The sequence below is a fragment of the Notamacropus eugenii genome, chromosome 5 (genome assembly GCF_028372415.1).
Source record: "Notamacropus eugenii isolate mMacEug1 chromosome 5, mMacEug1.pri_v2, whole genome shotgun sequence".
Taxonomy (NCBI): Eukaryota; Metazoa; Chordata; class Mammalia; order Diprotodontia; family Macropodidae; genus Notamacropus; species Notamacropus eugenii.
Genome location: NC_092876.1, coordinates 342,758,320 through 342,781,248, shown reverse-complemented (window position 1 = coordinate 342,781,248; position 22,929 = coordinate 342,758,320). Strand labels below are relative to the sequence as shown.

The window sequence follows — 22,929 nt, the reverse complement described above, 5'->3', positions numbered from 1 at the left end:
GAGTAGTGTTTTCTGAACACACTGATCAAATCGGCTTGACTACAAAAGAGGGGTTTTGTAAGGGAATACTAGAAGATAAGGTAGAATGATACCAACTCATGGAATGCTGTGAAAGTCAATTTAAGGAATGCCACTGGGGAGGGAAAGATCAAAGAAAATGGAACAAAAGGAAATGATGTTGTCATAACCAAGAGAGGTACATAATGAGTGCTTTTAGCTTAAAAGAGAAGCTGGCTACACAAAGACTGGTGTATGCAGGAACTAGCAACAGCATAAGATGTAGGCCATCAAAACGGAATTATTAGATATAATAGAAGAAAGCAGCTATCTGCGCTAAAACTTCAACATAATAAACATTAAAGGAAAAAGGCTGGACATCATTACTATGAGAGCACAGAATTCATCATATACTACATTTGTGTAAATGTTGTGCACACAAAAAGTAACCTTCACTCCTTTTTCTCAGTAGAATATGAGATCCTTGAGGGATGGGACTGTTTCATTTTTTGCTTTTGTTTCCCCATTGCTTAGCACAGTGCTTCAAATAAATAGCAGGTATATAATTAATTCTCATTAAAACTGGAAATTTATGTGGCTAAGTGTATTATAACTATTTGATCATACCTGTGTCTGAACATCATCACCTGTAACAATGTTTCCTACAGCCCGTAAAGCAGGAGAAACCACCTTGTAGTCGTTATGCCTGTAATTATAAAAAGATTTAGTTTTCATGACAATTTATTTAATATGATTCACCCATTAATGTCTTATATCATGCTATCTGACCAATGAATTGAGGTAACCTTTACTCTTGAAAGCTATGTCAGAGTAGTACAAGCTCTGACAGCCCTTACCAACCTGGAAAGGCTTAAATTACGGACCCAAAAGATGTGTGTCCCCTACACATCTTTTGGGTCTGTCTGAGGACTAGTCTAGCACTAAAAAGGATCAGAATTTAAGAATATCTTGAAGGAGTAAGCTGCACCAACAGACACAGTGCATATGGCAAAGAAAGCAGATGGTAAGATGAAAAGAAAAACTATAATACCTGCTTTTAATTGTATTTAAAATACATTTGCACAGACAAAGAGAAACTTTACTAAAGTAGTTTCAGTGCTAGCTAAGTGGAGAGAGGCTCATCACCAGATAAGTGAACTTTTTTGGCCCCAATTCCTTATGAAAACATTAAGGTGTAGAGGGGGTTATTATCTGTGTTAGAAGTGCATCTCAAGTAAGACCACAAATTTTCTGAAGGGGTAGGAGTCAACCCCTTTGCTATTTTTCTTAGGGATCAATTTCCTAAAGCAATATTCGCACTGTGGGAATTAGAACTAGAAGAGCCCTTTAGGTCATTCCTAGAGCCATGATGAATGCTTATGTCACATGGGCTTCAGTTTTTCCATCTATAAAAATGAGGGAACTGGAGTCAATAATCTCTACATCCTAGTCTCTCGAATATCTTAATATCTGAAAAACTTATCATTTCTCTCAATAGTATATTCCAGTGTTTTAATAACTTTGAGTGATGTTTTTCCTTATAATTAAAAATCTTATGCTTTAATTTAAAATCTATTTTCTCTAATCTAATCCTCCAGAAACCTGATTAACATTCCACTCATAAAAACTCTTTATGTTTGAAGACAGTAACTGAATTGCCTCTTAACACTCTCTTCTGAGAACCCTGATTCTGTGAATCTTTCATTTAATCATATTTATAACCCTTTTAAAAGGACATAGGAAAAAAAAGATTATATCGTGTTTGAATTCTCCACTAGAGAATATAAATGAAAGGCTAGTTTAGTTCCTGTCCTTTATGAGCATTATAATGTGTGTGTACATACATACACAACAGCACTGTATTATCTCCATGCAGCTTGTGGTCAACTATGACTAACAGATCTTTCTTTTCTGTACCTTCCTCCATTCTACAACTGTATTGTTGTCTTGGCTCTCATCTTGCCCTTATTCCTACCAAATTTCATACTGCCTTTTGGGCCATTCCTTAATTGTTTAAGTCAAGAGTATTAGCAGTCTCATCTGACCTAGATCATCTATAAATTCAAAAAACATATTTTTCAAATTCAGGTGACGAATAAAAACAGTAAATAGAAATGACTTCAATATATTCCTTATGTCTCACAAATTATTAAAAGTATCACAAAACACAGATTAAGACACAATAAGATCTAATATTACTTATAAGTCATAATCAACATCAAGGGACCTATGCAAATGTAAGGGATTAAACACCAAGCGTGAGATAAAGAAAATAAATATTCACTTTTTAGTGTACCATAGAGGATGACTGTGCCTAGTGAGCTGTCTTTGATTATCCTCAACTACTCAGATGCCATTGTTTTCTAACCCTATAGCCTGAAGTCCTGACAAAGCAAGAATAGCTAACTGGGTCTAAACAAGGAATAAATGTCATTGAGGTGGCTAGGTTATATGGGTAGTATACGTGAAATTTATAGTCTTTCCTCCTTCTGTAAAAGGAGATTTGGGGTTTGTTTTTGCGTAAAAACTTTCAGTTCAACCACAGTTCATCAAACAATCAGAAATATATAACTATTGGGAATATAAACATGCCACTGACACAAGGGATAAGGAATGAAAACACTATTATATAAGTAAGCACCTTTTCTGAAACATCTAGTCTTAGAGAGTTACCTGGAACACTGAGAGATTAAGTGACTTGCCCATTCACACAGCCAAATATACAGGGTGATCCAAAAGCCTTAGTGCAGTCTTAAGTTTTAATAAGTTTAAAACTTGCCTAAGACTTAGGATATTTATATGTGTAAGAAGTGGGACCCAGGCCTACCTGGCTCTCAGATCACTAATATATGGCCCTAAAAATTTAGAATTAATACCTGAAATGATACTCTGATAATGAAATCATTAATTACAGAAAAAACTAGATATCTTTGAGGGTATGCTCCATGCGAAATTCTTACATGGGGAAAAGATTCTTTTCCTTTTTACTTGATTTTTCCCACATGGGTAGTTGATTCAACAGAACCATCAATTCTGAGAAACAACCGTCACCTGAACCTAGCCTTACAATATTCTCAGGAGGAAAAGATTAAGTATCAGCTGTAGAAGAAATAATCTTTAGAGTAAAGAAAGAGCTATAAAATAGTAACCACCTTGAATATCCTGCTTTCCCTGAAAATCAAAATCTTTCATTGAGCTATGTAAATAAGAACAAAAAATATTGCCTAACAAAACTACATTAGTAGTGTTATTTTAAGATGACAGTTGTTGGAAGAATAGGGCATCTTCTGATATCAGTTTATAATTCTCTCCTACCTTCTACTGATCTTTGAAATCTTCAGGAAGGGAAACAGCATGTCAGAGCTATAAGATCACTGGTGGTGGCTAGAGAGTACACTCCTCCCTCTGTGTTCTTTTGGGGGATGGCATATCCCTGCCTCCCTGAATAATTAGCCTGGGTCCATAAAATATTGCCCTAGGGCACAGAAGCAGGTAGCAGTCCTCTTTTTGACCCTACATCCTACTAAAGGCAAAAGATAAGGGCTTAAAGGTTGTAACCACAAACAACCCAGGGATGGAGCATATACATAATAAACAAGGCAAACAAGAGACACCCTCCCCCCTGAAGTAATAATACATCAGTACTTGCAACCAAATACAAAATTCTGACCACTAATTAGAAGACTAACAGAAACAAAACGACAAACATTAAGTTCTTACATCAGTAGCTCCACTAATCTCCTACATACTCCTGCATCAATTACTGCTTGAATTTTATCATTGGGTCCATCTGACAGATAAGAGAGTGCCCAGCATGCGTCGGCTAGCACATCAGTGTCATTAACAAACAGCAACCAAGAAAGTACATTCAGACAGGGAGAAACCTGCAAGAAGAAGATGACATGAGCTGTGAAAATTCAGCCAAGCTGAAAATATTCAAGAAAGCAAACAGGCACTTACCTGATGATCTATTGGGCAAACTGTACCTGTGTAGTCTTAGACTTACAAGCAGAAAATAGGGCCTTTTAAGTTTGCTTTATGGAAGCAAAAAAATATCACGCAGTAGAGACTCATATACAATGACTTTAATGAGATTTCTAGAAAAATCAAACTATTTATAGAATCAAATTTCTGATAATGCTTCAGTGAGGGATAGAGTTAAGAAACCTTACATTTTGGTTACCTTCCTTCGAAAGAGGAAAACAAAAAACCCAATCGTTTCTAAGGTTTCTAATTTAGAAACATCAAGTAGCAGTTAAATTCACTTAACAAAAACACAAATCTAGCCAAAGGGGAAGCTCTCAATTTCCCTTACCAATAGGTAATAGTGCAAAATATTTTAAAATAATTTTTTAAATGTGGGTCACAAAGAAAAAAAATCACAATTCCTCTTTCACACCTGAAATTGGTCTCTGTTTTTCCTCTATGTACTTTTTCTGCAATTCTCAATTTTTCACAAACATATACCTTTGCAAAATCTGGAGATGGATTCTTCCCTCTGCAGAGATTAGACAAGGCCCACACTGCATTCCGAGTCATGGTCAAACGGTTCTGCTTGGAAAGTAGCCTATAGAAACACAAAAAATTAAAATGTAATTTTTGGTCAAGTGGGTGGGGAGGCAGGGAAACTTTTGCTGTTACTGAGTAATAAATAAGATTTGCTTCTCTACAACAGTAAACCTCATTAATTTGGACTATATAAATTCAGAATTTTGACCCTCAATTCAAGGTCAGAGTGGAATAAAAATAACCATCATTACCATCAGTTACAACAATTATTACAACAGTTACTACAACAACTATGACTGCTAACACAGAGCACTTCTTAAAGTTCACAAAAATATTTTATATACATTCTCATTTGATCCATAACCCTGCATAGTTACCATAATCCCCATTTATATAGATGAGGAAACTGAGGCTTAAAGAAGTAAAGTGACCTACCCCTGGTCAAAGAATTAGCACCAAAAGTCGGACATGAATCTAGGCCTCTTCTGCCTCCAAAAACAGTACTCTTTCCACTATCCCATTATGCCTCAACTAGAAAGTAGGAAATCTAAAATTACTTCCAAAGCTACAGTGGATTGTGGGCAAATAGAAATATTTTCCTTCCACCAAAACTTTGAACTCAAGCACAAATGACAAATACTCACTGCAATAGAGGGGGAAGAATGTTGCAGTCTAATACATAGTCCCTACACATGGTGCTGTCTCCAGCGATATTACCAAGAGCCCAGACTGCCTGTGAAAGAAGGACTGGTTAGTCAAGAGTTTCACAGTAGATTAATTCCATCTTAATAAGAGGTAGATGCTACCATTACCTATTAATGTATCGCTCCTATGTTAGCCACCTATTACATTATATCTAAAAATACATGATGACATTCATTTCATGACTAGCAAGTGGAGGACAGAAGGGCCTTGCGTGCTATGGTCCATGGGGTCACGAAGAGTCGGACACGACTGAACAACAACAACAACAAAGTGGATCTGATGACAAATATTCACATTTCTAGGGGGAAAGAAGAAGGAAGGAAACAAACAAGAATAGATTGAGCACTTTCTATGTGCCAGGCATTGTACCAAGCACTGGGGATACAGATACAAGCAAAAAGACAGTTCCTGATTCAAAAAGTTTACATTCTATCGGGGAAAGATAACACACAAAAGGAAAATGAAGCAGGAATGGGAGATGGAGGGAGCAATAATAATTACCCCACAGTGTGAATTAGTCAATATTAGTACCAAATTGTAAAAGGGTACCATTAAAGAACACATTCCTTGTTTCTGTTAATAATCAATAAACTTTTTCAGAAAATATACTTTGTAATGGGACTGAAGTTGTTAAGAAGTGTCTTTTCTGTCAAAACTATTTAAATTTGGAAAAAACATCTTTTAAAATATGCATTAAGGAGATAGCTAAAACTGAAAATATTCAATCATTTTTATTACTTAAATTGATCATAGCTTACCATATGGCCTAAAACCTGAAGCAATCTTAACTTTTTTTAAAAGTACACTTTTAATGTGTTTTCTCAAATTCAAAACAGAATACACCACTTACCTAGTCTCGCTTTCTTCCCTTTTGTCTCAGAGGAAAAAAATATCCCAATATTTAAGGTTAATTTCACATCCTCTTATCCTTGATCCTATCCTTTCCCCTACCTACCCCTCAGAAACTTGATTCAGCATTCATTTCTTTATTGTGACATTTTTATTATACATCATGTAATGTCTCAGCACTCTTGTCCCTTTCAAAGACAAAGTTCTTGAAATATGAAAATGATGAAATGATGAAAATATGAAATGATGAAGAACAAAGGAAGTATAACTGCAACTAAGAGAAACACAATGACATTAACTAAAAAGCAACAGAACCGAGCCTAATATAATGACCAACATTGTGGTCCTGTAGAACAAATGATGAAATCATCTCGCTAAAGAGGAAGGGTGTTTAAGTGTAATACATTGCATATGCATAGCTGATTACTTTTGTTTAACTGTTTTTCTGTTAAAAGGAAGGGAGAGCTCAATGGGCAAAAGTGACAGTGATATAGCAGGAAAAATTTGAGGTTGTTTTAGAAAGAAAAGGCATCAAATAAGACATTTTCTTAAAAATAAAGGCAATCTAAAGTTCATGCCTTCACCTCTTTACCATTCAACTCTACTAGCTTTCCTCCCCCTCCTCCTGCTGAAACTTGCTCTAAATGGTCAAACCAATTATCAAATCCATATGAGCTCCACTTCCCCCTTTAAATTTATTTTTATTTCTTTTATTGTCCCATCAGACTCATCTCCAAACATATTACAAACCTTTTCCTATCCAGTGAGTCTTGTAACAATGGTTTAAAGAAGGAAAGCTCAACAAAACCAAAATATTTCCACTGAATCCAATGGTGATTACTTGCCATCTTATGTCATCTTTTCCAATTTGCTGCATTTCTCCTGGAATTAAGTTTTGGAAGTAATCTTTCCCAGGGTTCAATGCCCTTACTTTGATCATCTTTTCCTCCTTTTCCAACTATATCTCTAATTACTCCTTTGCTAGCAACTTGAACTTTTTAAATGTTCTCTAAAGTACTATCCACAGGGTATCCCTCCAACTAAATGACTTTTTCACAAGGACAAGAAACAACAGGTCAAAAAACTAAATTTACTTCTTATGACTGAGTCACTATCAATTTCCACGTGGTACCACCAGTAACCCAGATAACCAGGTTTGAAATCTTTGATTCCTGCCTGTCCATCACCTCCCACATCCAATCAGTTGTCAAGTACTGCCAAATCTTCCTGTGTCATCTTTCTAGAATCTCTTCTCTTACTGTTATTGTTCCAGTAAAGGTCCTTATTCAGTTGAACTACTTACCTTCTTGATTTTGTCTCCTCTCCAATAAATAATACCATTTCCAGTTTCAACATTCTAATACATAGATTTGGTTATTTTTCTCCTCTGCTCAAAACTCTTCAAGGCCTCCAACTGAGCAAAATCAAATCTCCTCAGTAGGAGGTCTTGAAGAACATTCCAGACACTTCATCCCTGACTTATGGCATTTGTGCTTGCTAACTCCTACGTGTCTGGAACTCTTTCCTCCTTATCTCTGCCTCCTGGCTTTCTTCAAGACTCAGAAATATGATTTGCTACAAGAAGCCTTTCCCAGCCAGCCTTATAGTGCTTTCTCTGAGGCTATCCACAATTCAACCTGCCTACACCTTGCTTGTGTCCCGCATTAGACTGTGAGCTCCTTCAGAGCAAGGACTTTCTTAACTAGAAGAATTACCTCAAAGAACCAAGCCATGTGAGTTATCATAGTGTATTTTTTTTATCTTAAAACAGTAGGATGAAAATTTTTATTTCAAAGTATAATTACAATATTTTTGCATCAATTTATCCTCTTGGTCCTTCTAATTTTTTAAAAGGTCAATTTTTTTGTAAAACTAGTTAATTCTATCAATTTGTAGTTCTACATAATTCTTATATACATATTCTGCATATATTTTTCTATGCAATACTTTATAGGTACTTAATTTTACATAGCATAGATACTATACATAAAAACAATGAATACGACAGCATTTTTTCTGAACTGATGGCCAAATAACCAATGCTATGTTTCATAAAATTTTTCACTCAAAAGAATTCACAGTATCTACATTCCAGACCCGAAAATACTTTTGTTGTATCAAATTTGTGAACATAATATCATTCACTCCAACTGTACTTTTTTTGTCCAAGTTTTCAATTCAACTAATATTAGGTTTATAAAATATCCTCCTCTGAGAAACCATGGATTGATGCGGATTTTGTTTATAAAATCCTATTTAAATAAGGTTGAAAGGAAAATTTATCCCAATACTAAAGTCTAATGCTTTTTTACCAGACAATTTTAATTCTCTTTTATATTTGTTTTTTTACCTGCTCCTGTACATCTTCAAATTCCGAGCTGAGCAGCTCTATGAAGATTGGCACAGCTCCTGCTTGAATCACAATTCGAGTCTGAAGGGAATTTCCTGAAGCAATATTTGTCAGCACCCAAGCTGATTCAAACTATGAAAATAAAAATAATTTTTCATTGGTATAGCTCACAACTTATGTAACATGAAGAACACTCAAGAGTTTCTCTACGGAGAAGTGAGAATAAGACAGCATTATTAACAGTAGTTTTCAGCAGGTTAAGGGTATTACAACAGATAAAATGAAATTCTAAAACTAAGTACTCACAAACTAAAGGAACATTTTATATGGCCTTTTTATACATCTTCAATGAATCACCAACTATAATACTTCTTGGTCACACCATCTGATCTGATACTATTGCCATCTGGCCCACCAGGATTTTTTACTCACCCTGATGTTGACCCTTTCTATATATGTCGTCTCCTCCGATTAGAATGTTAGCTCCATGACAAAAATGACTGTCCTTCACATCCCCCACATTTAGCATAGTCCTTCGCATATAGTAAGTGCTTAATCATGCAACATACAGAATGACTAACTTTAGATTAAGTAGGAGTTGAAGATAAATCAAAAACAAATAAATGAGTAAGGCCTTTTGGTAGGTTTGTCTGTGTAAAAGTTTAAAGCAAAGGTGGCAAGAAAAAAACATATAAAATGATAACTAGGATAAAGATAAAAATAATAGAAATGACAGAGGAAGAAAAGGGTGGTCTTCCAGTAATGAGAAGGTTCTGAAATATAAGGTATAAGAATTAATAAGTTAAGACAATAGCATACTGGATAAATTATTACAGGAAAAACTCCTGGTCTAGATGGAAATGCAGAAGTCTTTCAAACTTTAAAAAACAATGGCTATGCTACACAAATTATTCCCCAAAATCCTTTCCATGTGACAAATACAGCTCTAATATCTAAACCAAGGAGAAACAAGGCAACAAAAGAGAACTAAAGATCATATCATTAATGAATAGCAATTCAAAACTTGTAAATAAAATCTTGGCAAAAAGATTATAGCTTCTTATCCAAACAAGCATCTACTGTGTGATCAAATTGGATTCATATCAAGGATACAAGGATGGTTCAAAATTAGGAAAACAATTAGCATAATTAATCACATTAAAAACAACCATCCAAAACCACATGATTATCTCAAGATATACAGAAAAGGTCAATGACAAAGTTCAACATATATTTATACTAAAAAAATCTACAAATCAGTAAGTCACTAAGTATGTCTTAAGTACCCACTATGTGGCAGGTGCTATGCAATATAGATACAAAGGTAACTTTTAAAAATACACTGATAACAAGTACATAACTAGAACCCAAACCTAACACTGCATGCAATGGCAAAAAAGCTTTCCCAAAAAACACAAGAGTAAAGAAATAAGGTCCCCTTTTCCAGCTATTATTTGACATAGTTCTAGAAAAACAAAATAAAGGCATATAAGAGAGGCAAGGAGAAGACAATACTATCTCTTTCTGCTGATAACATCATAGTTTATTTATAAAATACTAAGTCATCTATTATATCTGCATTTGAGCTTCTTTTCACTGAAGGTGATGGGCTGTTCCTGGCAGTATCCAACCATTTCATTACCATATTTGTCCATGTTTGGGAAGCATATTTATTTGTGTTTAATCACTTGCTACCTCCACTTTATCACTCACTCAACACTTCTAAACTCTGAACAATAAGGTTTTCATTTCGACCCTTAATACAATCTTGATTGAATTTGCTTAGTCCTCAATCTTTTAGACACTTCCTCAGGAGCTGGCAAAGCTAATCACCTCCTCTTGTATTAATATTTTCTCTTCCCTTGGCTTAAGGGATTACTGGACTCTCATGGTTCTTGTTTCTTCTCAGTTGACTCTTCACTGTTCTAATGCCCCTATATTGGCAATCCTTCAGGTCTTGTCTTTGGTCAATTTCCTCGCTCTCTCCTTTTTACTCCCCTCCCCTAGACTCTTATCCATCCCCACAAAGTGACTTTAATACAGATGAGTCCTAATCTTTACCTCTGGCCTTTAACTTTTTTCCTGAGCTCCAGGACTAATATTTCCAACTACCTACTGGATCACTCTGCTGGGACATTCTACTGACACTCAAAATTAAAACCAATTCCTCATGTTTTCCCCCAATCTGTTTTTCCTTTTAGCTTCCTGTTTCTGTTAATGGAAATACTGTTGTCTCTTTTAAAAACAGCTCTTTAAAATTTACAATGATTTGCTTCTATGCAACATTTTATAGAGGCAGAAACTGAGATTCAGGAAGGTAAAGTGTCCATGTTCACATAGCTAGTAAGACAGCACCATTCTTTCAATCACCCAATTGCCCAGTCACTCCCAATCACTTTAGTCCTTGGTGTTATCCTTGCTGCTTCTTCCCATCTTGCATACCATATGAAAATCAGTCTCTAAGATCTGTCATTTTTTCTCCTTGGTATCACAAGGAACTGTTTACTTCTCTGTTCCCATTGTCATTACCCTAGTTTCAGGTCCTCATTATCTGCAACCTAGCAGATTACTGCAATAACCTCCTAATCAGTTTCCCTACCTCCTATCTACCATGCATACCGATTAATTTTTCCCATGTCCATATCCAAACGTTACTTTTTGGCTGGAAACTCAAAAGGATTTAAAGGTTTTTCATCATCTCCTCAACAAAATACAAACTCCACAGCCTAGCAATCAAAGCCACTTATAATATAAGCCCAATCTACTTTTACAGGTTTATGTTATAACATGTGCCACCACATCTCATTCCCTAAAGTGATTCCAAATTTCCATCTTCTTGTCTTTACTCCTGCCATCCCCCTTTAAAAAAAGAAATGTATTCTGCTCCACCAACTGAAATCTCACCCATCATTCAAAGCTCAGTTCAGGTCCTCCATCCTCCAGAACTTCTGATTCCTCTAACTAAAATTAATCTCTATGTCCTCTAAACTTTGCTTGTAATTCTTATACACTTACAGCATTATAATATTTGTGGACTATCTTCCTAATAGACCATAGACTCCTTAAGGCAGGGACAATGTCTTATTTATTTTTCTATCTCTTTCAGTGTCTTGCACATCATAGGTACCCAATAAGTTTAAATTATTTACGTCATTAATTTTTAAAATGTGAACAAAAATTAATACCTAAAATTCAACTTTTTTGCAGCGACAGGCAAAGCAATTAAATCAAATACTTCTAAAGTTTAAAAGCATTTAAGTATGATGATTGATAAATCTCCAAATGAACAATTTCCTTTAAGAACTTTCACTTTAAACAAAGAAATTATCATCTGCAGAAAAAAGTGGCAGCCAAAGTAAATTTTATTATACTTATTTTTCTCTTTTGGTTATTTTTTCTTTATTTCCATAGGGCCCAGTCTCAAGCTTTTGTAGTGTTCTAAGTCTGGCACCATGTGGAGGAGAACTAGGCAAGCCATCAAGCAGTAGACATTTTCACCATCTCTCATGATGAAGAGGTTATTAAAACCAGCAACAACTGGAGAATTTGTGGGACATTCTTATGATGCTTTCTCTTTCCCCTTCTCAGTCTCTACCTTCTAGTGATGGGTTCTTTTAAGAGAGGGAAAATGAGAAATCCAAAGAAGGTGGAGTACTTCTGACCTCCCATCAAGTTTCCCACTCCATGCTGAAGTACGCCTGGTCCCCCTTCTCCATTTGGATCAGGACTCTTGCTGGCCACTTTGCAGGTCTCACTGTTTCCTAGCAAATGCTAGGATCACTGGTCGCCCATTTTACATCAGGCTCACCTAGAGAGCAAGTGAAAAGAGAGGCTCATATCAGAAAAGTAAACCTAGACATCAAACCCTGCAGTGAGCAGGGCCTGAGCTCTGAACAACCTTCCAACAAAAATTAGAAGGACCAACAGGAAGGGTAAGAAAAGGTTTACTGCAGTTTATTGTATTAAGTCAGGAAGAGGGAGGGACAAAGGGAAAAACAAGTCAATTTCATTAAATTCATAATTTTAAGATACAGCACCTCTATCCAATATTTGGGGCTGTAAAATAATTCACCTTTTGTTTTCAGCTGCCTTTATAAGGCAGGCATGAGGGTAATAAAACACCTCACTAAAGCAAAGAGATATCATAGAGATGACAGGTCCAAATGGAAAGGGCAATTAGAGAGATGAACTCAGGAAACCTAGGATGAGACAGTTAAATGCCATGGCTACAGTCCAGGGCATCCCCAAAAGAATACTATACATTCCTAGTACAACTTCTATTTCCAAAAGGGATAGGTTAAATTGTAGTGTTCCAACCCAGCATACTCAGCCTCCTTCTAAAAAGCTTTTGTCCTCGGGTATTTGAGCCCTTAGTTCCAACGAACTGGAAAATACTCTCCCATACAGACACAATGTCACCAAACCTCCACATCTCATACCACAGCAGTGGTCGAATAGGGAAGATAAAGGTCAGCTACAGACTGATTTCTCTCAGGTAAAAGATTGGAAAAGTGCACTGGCTGCAATGCCCAGAATAAATGTGTCTGTCCCTTATAACTAACTGCTTACCCCTTAGGTCCTGAGCATTTCACTGACTTTAAAAGCAAGAGTGATTCCTCTTAGTTGGAGCTAGGCAGTGAGGAACACTTCTCTAGCAATGTTGCATTCCTATCTCTTGCTCTCCTATCTCTACCCTGCTCCCTGCCTATGAGGATAGATTTTTATCAACAGCACTGAAGGTAGAGCAGTAGTCAACAATTCCCTTCTGAATTTGATCAGAGTACAATGTGGCCCTCTAGCCAAAGGATAGCAGAGCCAAGGACAAGTTGCAACCTAAGGCCTTTTCAAAGAGCCAGGAGCATATCAAGCCAGCTGGTATTCTACTCTCCACCAAACATATCCTTTCCTCCCCATTCTCACCTCCCAAGTAATTCAGAGCTTCTTCCTCACTTGAATAAATGGCAGGTTATGATGGTTTTAATTCTTCTGGATATTTGGATTAAATTTCTGGAGGAATTTTTCTAGGGCTCAAATGTCCAGAAGAATCATAGCAGATGATGTTAGAATGTTACAGGATTATGTGATCTAGCCAGGAGAAATAGTTGATAACAGGATTATGCTATGCTCCTTTGGCATTACTAAAGTCTAGACATGGAGTTTGAATTGTCTCACTCCGGAATTGCCTGACTCATTTTTCAATTTAGGGTTATAAAACTCTTTATGCCACATTATAGCACTGAGTCCTGAAACTACTTATAAAAGCTAAGAACTAAGAATGAATTCTGCAACTCTTCCCTAGCATTCTTAATTCCTAATATGGGGTGGAGATTTTTTTTTTTCACATTACAATCATGGACAAAACAACTCAGTTTTTCCATTTTCCCTACCTCCCTCATCCAATTAAAAATATACAATAGACTGCAGTAAAGTTCCTTTGGTTTCCTTCCCAGAAGGTTGTTTGAAGCTCAGGCTCTGTTCTCTGCAGTACTGGTTGTCTGGATTTACTCTTCTGATATAAGACTTTTCCTTGCTCTCTAGGTGATCCTGATATACAGATGGCTGATGACCGTCCTGGTCTTTGCCAGGGAACAAAATGTAACACAGGAATCATCTAGTAAAACAGTCCTGATCCAAATGGAGAATGGGGGTTGGGTGAATCTCAAGCTGGAACAGGGAAACTTGATGGAAGATTGAAGTACTCTACCTTCTCTTGATTTCTTGTTTTTCCTTCTTGAAGCAATTCATCACTGAAACAGAGTGGATGAGAAGACAGAAAGCGGGGGTGGGAAGAGATTAAAAAGAAGAGATATCTTGAACAAGTTCTACAAATTTCAAAATCATAGTTCCATGTATATATATACAATGCTCTGAACAGTGAGAAATATGGAGACCAGCAGCAAGTAAAACCTACAAAATGACTGCTATCTACCAGTTTGTTCCACTCCCCATGTAACACCAGTCTTAGACCAATGTAGAATCCTGGGACCATGGATTGAATAGTCAAATAATAGAACTTAACAATCATCATGCTTAGTTTAAAAAAAAACCCAGCCCAATATACACAACAGTGACAGTAAAATAAATGAAAGCTATCAGTAATGCCACTTTTTTTTGTTCTTTTAGAAACATGTTTATTATGTTCTTAGTAAACTGAGATCAATATAACTCAATACAGATATCTGGTGATTTATTTGGCTCTTCATTAATTTCTCAAAGTGATCACTAAAAAACCCAAAGATTGGTTTGAAGATTCATACCAAATTAATTTCTGAAAATGATCTAAAGTAATTCCAAAGGGAACTGTGGCATTTTGATGCCATTTCTGGTTCTGAATCAACTGGCAATACATTAAATGGTTACATTTGTCACTCCAAAACAGACTGAACATTAGTTGATCATCTAGTTTGTCACATAAATCCACCTGCCTGATCTGCTTTAATATCTTATTTATAGATCATAGAACCTTTACATTTTCCTCCTTCTAATCCCTCTTTCACATCAATGACAGAATAATCTTTCTTATGCCAAGATGTGCTCAACAACGAAAAATTTTCAGGGGCTCCCTCTTGCCTATCAAGATCAAATGCTTCTGCTTCCAAAATCTGTCACCACACTATCTTTCCATCCTTAATTTAAGTGACTCTTTTCTATTTAGCTTCAGTCGAATTGGACTACTTTCTGACCCCTAAATTTGTGCTATCCTTTGATGCTTCCAGAACTTTGTTCATAATAATATCTATTCCTAGAATACCTCTATTCCTTATCTTATCATACTGCATTTCTTTCCATTTTTTATAACCCAACTCAAATAAAATCTCTTCCAAAAAAAACCAATTCCCTGGCTGAATAAGCTGTGGTATATGAAAGTAATGGGATACTACTGTGCTATAAGAAATGATGAACAGGTAGACTTCAGAAAAACCTTGAAAGACTTATATGAACTTGATGCTGAGTGAAGTGAAGAGAATTGTACAAAGTAACAGCCATAGTGTGTGATGACTGACTCGGACAGACTTAGCACTTCTCAGCAATGCAAGGACCTAAAACAATTCCAAAGGACTGATGGAAAATGCCATCCACATCCAGAGAAAGAACTACGCAGTCTGAATGCAGAGTGAAGCAGACTACTTTCTTTTTTGTTTCTTTTTCTCATGGTTTCTCCCATTCATATACAACATGACTAATGTGAAAATGTGTTTAATAGGAATGTATGTGTAGAGCCTATATCAGACTGTATGCCGTCTTTGGGAGGGAGTGGAGAGGAAGGAGGAGAAAATTTGAAACTTATGGAAGTGAATGTTGAAAACTAAAAATAAAGAAATTAAAAAAACCAGAAAACGAATTCCCAATAAATGGCGACAATCACTGTAATTCTCATCATATGATACTGTACATTATAGCTATCTGTGTTGGTGTCTTACCTCCCTACAATGTACTCCTTAGGCTCAGGAGTCATATGTTATTTAAATATATCACTTCTTAGTATCTAAAACATAGCAGATGCTCGATAAATATCTATTAATTAATGCTCTTGTATCATGTATGGACTGGGATATCAAAAGACAAGTTCTATGAATTACTCTTTCAATGGGGAAATAATCCAATATAGAAACCAGAGTTTCCTGATACTGCAATAGCATGGTAGTCAGACCAAGAATACTAAGTAGCCACTAGTAACTCAATAACAGTAATTTTAGACTCCCTTTTATGTCTGTGACAACTATAAATCGAAGATGAGACAATACAAACAAATGTTCCATGATAAAGGTTTCCTCTACCACAAATACTTCCCTAAGGATTTTTAAGACTTTTTAGCAAATAATTGCACAAACTGATACATAGTTATCAACTCAAAAAGAAGTTAACTCTAATGACAAAAGTGGAGTGTGAATACTAGCAAAACTATAGTTTTCAGTGTGCCAACGATGTTCTTTCACTCTGAAGTAATACATAAAAAAGTGAAGAAAAGTTCCTACCTGTAATGTACAGTTCTCTTTTCGTTTGAGGAACTCCACAAACCTGGCCACCACTCCTGGTGTACTGATGACTTCATCAATTGGAGGATTAGGTTCTATTTCCCCCAAGGGGAAAAAAAAAAAAAAGGAAAAAAGTTTAACCTTTAATTTGTATGTATGTTTATATATGTATATGTGCATATAGGTGTGTGTACACATACGTCTGTGTATATATACATATACACATACATATTATATATATGGAGAGAAAGAGTAGCTCTAAAGTATTCCATAATGTTTTCCTCATTCCTTTGTTTTCCCTTTGAAAGGTTCACTACTAAATGAAATAGAGAAATTTTATACTAGTAATGAAGCTTTAGCAAATGAGTTCTGGTCATTTTTGGGAACAGAAATCTAATTTCAAAATCATATAGAAGAAATATAAAACTTTAGTGCTAGAAGGGGATCATCTATTCTAACCCCTTGATTTTATAAATAATGGTGCTATTACTTTTTATTGGAATGATAGATCATAGATTTAGAGCTGGAAGGGGCCTTGGAGGCAATCTAATCTAATCCCTTCATTTAACAGATGAAGTTGAGGTCAAAGGAGGTTAAGTGATTTGCCCAAGGTCACTAGGAAGTATAAGGCACAGACAAGTTTTGAAGCCCTGTCCTTTCATTCTAAAAACAGTAGTTATTCTGGTGCACCAGACTGTTTTCCCATACTAATACTGAGATATTAATATATGAGAAAACTGGAGAACTGAGAAGGATATGTGACCCTGGGCTTCTTCCCTCCATCTGCCTGGAAATGGCAGAAAACAGAGAGTTCCTCCCAGATCCTCTATTTAAGGAAGGTACCTAGGGCAGCCATCTATCTCATAACTTCTCATCAGCTGCACTCATCAGGACTTCATCATGGTCTCCAGAAACTCATCATCTTGCAAGATCACACCAACCTTGGAACTCTAACTTATTTAGTATTCCTTGCTCCTGGGACTGACCCACTCCCTTTATACTGGAGAAGGTAGAGGGCAGATATCAGAGTTCTCCTCTCTGATTTCACCACTTCTACGACTGCTGGTCTCTCCTTTAAAAGATGCAAAGTTCTTAGTGTCACACACTAATCAAGACTTTCTTCTAATACTGATGCTGTTTCCTTAATAAAGCATTTATTCCCTGCCTTGTCCTGCACTGTATGAGAGTTTAGACTAAATGACCATTAATGTTTATTCCAACTCTAAAATTCTAAGACTTATTTGAGTCAGGGACAAAACCTCATTCAACCCTAGTTAATTATGTGGAATTGACCAAACAACACACACTCAGACCATTAAAACCTCTGACAATTTGACTAAATATTTTCAGTTCTAAACTAGCTGCTTCAGTGGCAAATTAAGTACATCAAAATTGGAAATTACTTTCCTTTCACATGATCTCTTATTTTTCATCAAAAAAGTGAATGAGGCTAAAAGGAGAGTCAAGATCTCTTAAATTTAAATGAGTTGTTGAATGCTACTCCAATCAAGTGGTCTTTTATGCAGTAGGTTAGAAATGAGACAAAAACATCTTGGTTACATCCAGTCTAATCAAAGTGGGAAAAGTAAGACTGTAAGCATGGATTATAAATTATATGTTTTTTTCTTCTGATAAGAGGGCAGTTCAAAATATGTTGATCTATAGTAAAGAATGTGCTTTGTGAAAGTCATACTATGGAAATATGTATAAAATATATACTTATAATAGATTCATAACTTACCTTTTGAAAGTAGTTTTCTAAACTTCTGGGTTGCTGAAAGTTGCTGCTCTGGGCTATTGGAAAATATCATTTCAATCATATCAGAGGTAATGACACCACCCTGGAATAACACACAAATTCCAAATATAACCAAATAATAGTTTTCAGAGGAAAACTAAATGAACATACTAGTGCAGGTTCACTAAAAGTTTTTAAAGAAAAATTTAAAAGCATAAATAATGCAACTATAGATAATCACATGGAGCTAGGTTTAACTTGTTTTAAATTAAAACATATAACAAGATCTGAGTTCAAGTCCTGCCTCTGATGTAGATTAGCTACATGACCCTGGACAAATCACTTAACCTCTCCATGTTTTATGTATCCCTATAACACTACAAATTGTGGAAAAGTTGCTGACTTTCCTTTGAAAGTTTCCTTTATGAAGGAAATCAGAGTCTTTTTCCTATTGTTATCCTTTCAATTAGATGCTCAAGGAACCTTAGGAAGTGATTTCCACCAAGAATACTACAGCCAAACTGTAGACATTGAAAAATAATAGAGAGAAAACAAGCTAAGCACAAGAAGTCAGATCAGAAAAAAAGAGGGCTTTCAGGTAGGTTTCCTTCACTTTAATAGTTACTGTTTACTTGACACTTTTTCAATTCAGTTCTATTATAAAAAAGAAAGATGTGTCTTAGACCTTTCTCTACTCACACTACAACCAATTTACCCGATTGTAACACAAGTATTGGTATGTCTCCCCAATAGATTGCGAGTTCCTTGAAGGAAGTGAGTACATATCTTATTCATGTTTATATTTACTAGCACTAAACCCAATACCATGAATACAGAATGTATTTGATAACTGCTTGCTAGATGAATGGTCATTTAAAAGGTTTTTTTGAAGAATTGATGTGAAACATTTACCAAAACTTCAATCTGAGTATTTATCAGGTTGACATGAATAAAGTCTATGTAGAGTATATCATAAATGTGGCTGTAAAGATTCCAGGTTTCAAAACTTCCAAATGAACTTTGACATACACAGTGATTGACTACGTACAGTAAGAGCCAATCACATACCCACTCAATACTTTTCTTATGATTTAAGTATCACATGTTTGCCTGTAGTTCAGTGAAGTTACCTCTAGATGGTGATCTTTTCTATGTGGCACAACGAGCAGCCTATTTAGAATCACTGAAAATCAATTCTGAGGAAGGCTCTCAAGACCATATTTTTAGAGGTATAATAGACACCTTGTTGGAGATTAGCTCTGAAAAGTGCATTTTGATCTACTCAATCAATACCTTTTTAAAACAGCAGACAAATGTCAGCAATACAATGATCTAAGACAATTTCAAAGGTCTTGCGATGAAAAATGCTATCTACCTCCAAAGAAAGAACCAACGGAGTTTGAATGTAGATCAAAGCATACTTGTTTATTTTTTCTAGAGGTTTTTTGTCTGTTTTCTTTCACAACATGACTAATATGGACATATGTACAACTGCACATGTGCCTTCTCAATGGGAGAGGAAGGGGAAGAATCAGAAACTCAAATTTAAAAAAAATGTTAAGAACTGCTTTTACACGTTATCAGAGAAGGGGATGAAATATTAAACAGAAATGGAAGGTTAATGAGCAGGCATCAACATGCTTGGGTGACTTAATCCTCCACATGGTAGAAGCAGAAGAGCCTGCCTCCATACAGACATGATGACCTGAGAGAGTCCTAGAATAATGACAGACATTCTCTGACTGGTTCTGCTACATGACAAAGAACTTTTTTGACTGGTTGCATAGCCATAATTTGGATGCATTAAAAAGGTTACCTAGAGCTGTAAGTATCTTTGGTTTGATTCCTTCCTGGCCAGTACTCTGGTGAAGCATAATGCCATGAAGGGACTGGTTTTGGGTGCTTCCCATTTGAAGCCAACATATAGACCAGAAATGTGGACCTCTTGCTCTTTGTCGCTTTCTCTTTAGCAGTTAGGGATGGCTCTAATCCTGATTAACTTCAAAATGTCAGGGGCCAAAGCCACGAGGAGGTCCAAAGTAGGGTTCATGATGGGTTTATCAAAAAACGATTCCATCATTGAGGCTCTAAGGAATAATCTTAATGACCAAGTCCAATGATAACTAATATATAGGTCTCATCCAGACACTATATCATATTTGGAATTGAGCCTGGTGGGGCAAATGCTGGGAAGACCACTCTCCCCAGGGATCAAAGTAGAACATGTAGTGGACAGTGTGCTCCTCCAGATATGGGCTGAAAATGTGCATACTCCTGATCTAGTTATCTCTGTAAATTAAATATCCCCTAATAAAAGCTAATTTATGTTAGCTGATTAAATATAAATGAAGCATTAACCACCAGCAGTTAACATGGAGAGGAAGACACACCAAAAATGGAGGCTTGAACCAAAAATATTAAGAGAAAGACACCCCCAACTCCCTCAGGAGTACCAGACCTATTCCTAAAACTTTTAGCAAGAGAGTCAGTTAGCACTGCAATGGAAGAAAGAGGTCAGACAGTAATAATTACATGTGGGGTCTTAACGGGGATGAAATTTTGCCCTTTGTATGTACTTATTTGCAAGGACCCCTCTCCCCCCTTGGGAGAAATCCTTCACCCAGGACTTAAAATTTTTACATGCCCTGGCTTTTGGGATCCACTTGAGAAAAATCGTCAATTCCCCTCTTCCCACTTCAGGCTGTAATTGTATAGTTCTTTGGGTGTCTGTTTCCCTTACAAGTCAGGTTCCTGTGAGATGATTTTTGTAGACTTTAGCATCTGTTTTCTTAAATATTTAAGCACTTTACTATTAATCTTGTAAACAATAGTAAAAAATATGGCCTTGCATCACAAAAATCCTGGTGCCTTGTTGAGAAATACTCATTATTTTCTTTTTCTGTTTAAACAGACTTAGACTGCTTGCTTGCTTTATTGTGAGAAGCTTATGTAAATTGCAAGGCCTTAGGGCAAAGTTTTTCTGACTTCCTGAAACCCCAGGTAAACAATCCTTAGTGCTTAATCCCATTCTTGAGAGCTTTTCCAAGTCCCTTGTTCTGGGCTTACTTGATTTAACTGAGGCTACTTGTTCTGTTACTAAGTGAGCTTTATTCCAGTAGGAGTAGCATTGAAGTGGCAGGGATCCATTAGTGGATATATATCTGATGTCCTCTGGAAAAATGACCAGAAAAAATTTGCATAGAGATCTATGGTAATAGGACACTTAAAGAAATTTTGCTGTGTCCTACACAGAAAGGAAAACCTAGAAAATTATGTTTAGACTCCAACTGGATGGGCCTTATGTACTGAGAGAATCCTGAAACAATTTATATCCAGGACAGTTGGTTTCTCACCTGAAGAATTTGCAGTCAATTACATAACTATAAAGATGTGGTCTGCTGTCAAAAATAGTTTACAAAAGACTATCTGTTCCCTTTTCATACCATGATCAAGAACGTTTTTCCTACACATACCAATCATTCTAAAAAAGATTTGGTGAGATGGGAAACAGAAACATGGTTCTATAGTTATTGCTGATCTTGATTGCTTTTTTTTTTTTTTTTTGGTAATAATAATATCCATGATTATTCCAATTGTCTGATACTGTATCTCCCTCTTCAAAACATCTTGAGAATCAATCCCTCAAAGCCCCTTTGGTTTTATGACCAGAAGGATAGGTCTCCCCCTTGTACGTGTAGTCCAACTACTATTCCCATCTTTTTCTGGGTGTCATTTTAGATTCCTCAAGTAGCAAAATAAGGTTCCAATGTCAACAACAAGGAAACTAATTTGTTACACTGATAGGTCTTGTCCTACTTCACAAGTCTTTCACTTTACTCCTTAAATGGTCTCAAGATGATCTGACTTGCCTGACAAAATTTAGTATAAACATGGCTTTCCTTATTTTTATGAAATGTTTTTATGCTGTTTTTATGAAATGATGCTAATTTATATTATTATTGCCAAAATGTAAATGGTTTCTAAAGTAATTTGTTCAGTTCTAAAATTTCCCTTTCATTTATCTTTCTGTTACACTTATCCAACACCGGGAGAGGAACACTGAAGCCTCCTATTACCAATGTGTTACTGTCTACGTCTCTTTGTAGCTCATTTCATGTTTTCTTTATGAATTTAAAGGCAAAAGCATTTGGAGCTTCTAAGTATAATACTGATACTGGTGTGTTGTCTACGCTTCCTTTCAGCATAATATAGTTTCTTGGTTTATCTGTTTTCGTTCTGAATGTTTGTTTTTGCTTTTTCAGATTAGCATTAATCGAAATTCCTGCACTTTTTGGATTCACTTGATACAAATTATTTTCTTGCCCCTCGTTTTTATTTTATGACTTTAATAATGCACTTTTTGTAAGCGATATGTTTGTAGGATTTCATTTTCTTATCCAATCTGTTACTCTTTCATTCTATTGGAACATTTAATCTACTCACATTTAAAATCATGAAAATTGGGTTTATATTTTTCACTATGTTACTAACATCTCCCCTCCACACCCAAATTAGGATTTTTTTCCCCTGTCTTCTGCTGCAAACACAGTCTCTTTGGTTACCTTAGCTTAATCTATAGTTTAAGTCGGCCTTGTTCCCACTGGTTCTCTCCCCCTCACCTTGGAGACCCCCAAACCCCTGCCTCCTGTTTGTTAGCCTTTTTCAAGTTCCTTTTCCTTGCTTGCTTTTATTTATTCTCCTCTTTTTTTCCTCTCAGTTGTCAAGAAGAAGCCCCCTTCCTCTCCTCTTCTTTTTGTTCATTAGTTTTTAAAGTTTCATTGTACCTCTTTCTAAAGCTTTCCCTT

The 22,929-nt window shown here is 36.0% G+C and overlaps 1 protein-coding gene across 4 annotated transcripts in view; it reads right to left on the bottom strand.

Annotated features, from left to right (window-relative positions):
- Positions 1–22,929, bottom strand: part of KPNA1 (karyopherin subunit alpha 1) — a 93,841-nt gene that overhangs the window by 11,044 nt on the left and 59,868 nt on the right. For all 4 annotated transcript variants that reach the window (XM_072613811.1, XM_072613808.1, XM_072613810.1 and 1 more), the window contains 7 exons: positions 18,128–18,227; positions 16,387–16,481; positions 8,411–8,542; positions 5,151–5,239; positions 4,465–4,564; positions 3,718–3,881; positions 625–703 (listed from right to left, as the gene is read on the bottom strand). In XM_072613811.1, the coding sequence (XP_072469912.1) occupies positions 625–703; positions 3,718–3,881; positions 4,465–4,564; positions 5,151–5,239; positions 8,411–8,542; positions 16,387–16,481; positions 18,128–18,227 (759 nt within the window). The remainder of the gene's footprint in view (positions 1–624; positions 704–3,717; positions 3,882–4,464; positions 4,565–5,150; positions 5,240–8,410; positions 8,543–16,386; positions 16,482–18,127; positions 18,228–22,929) is intronic.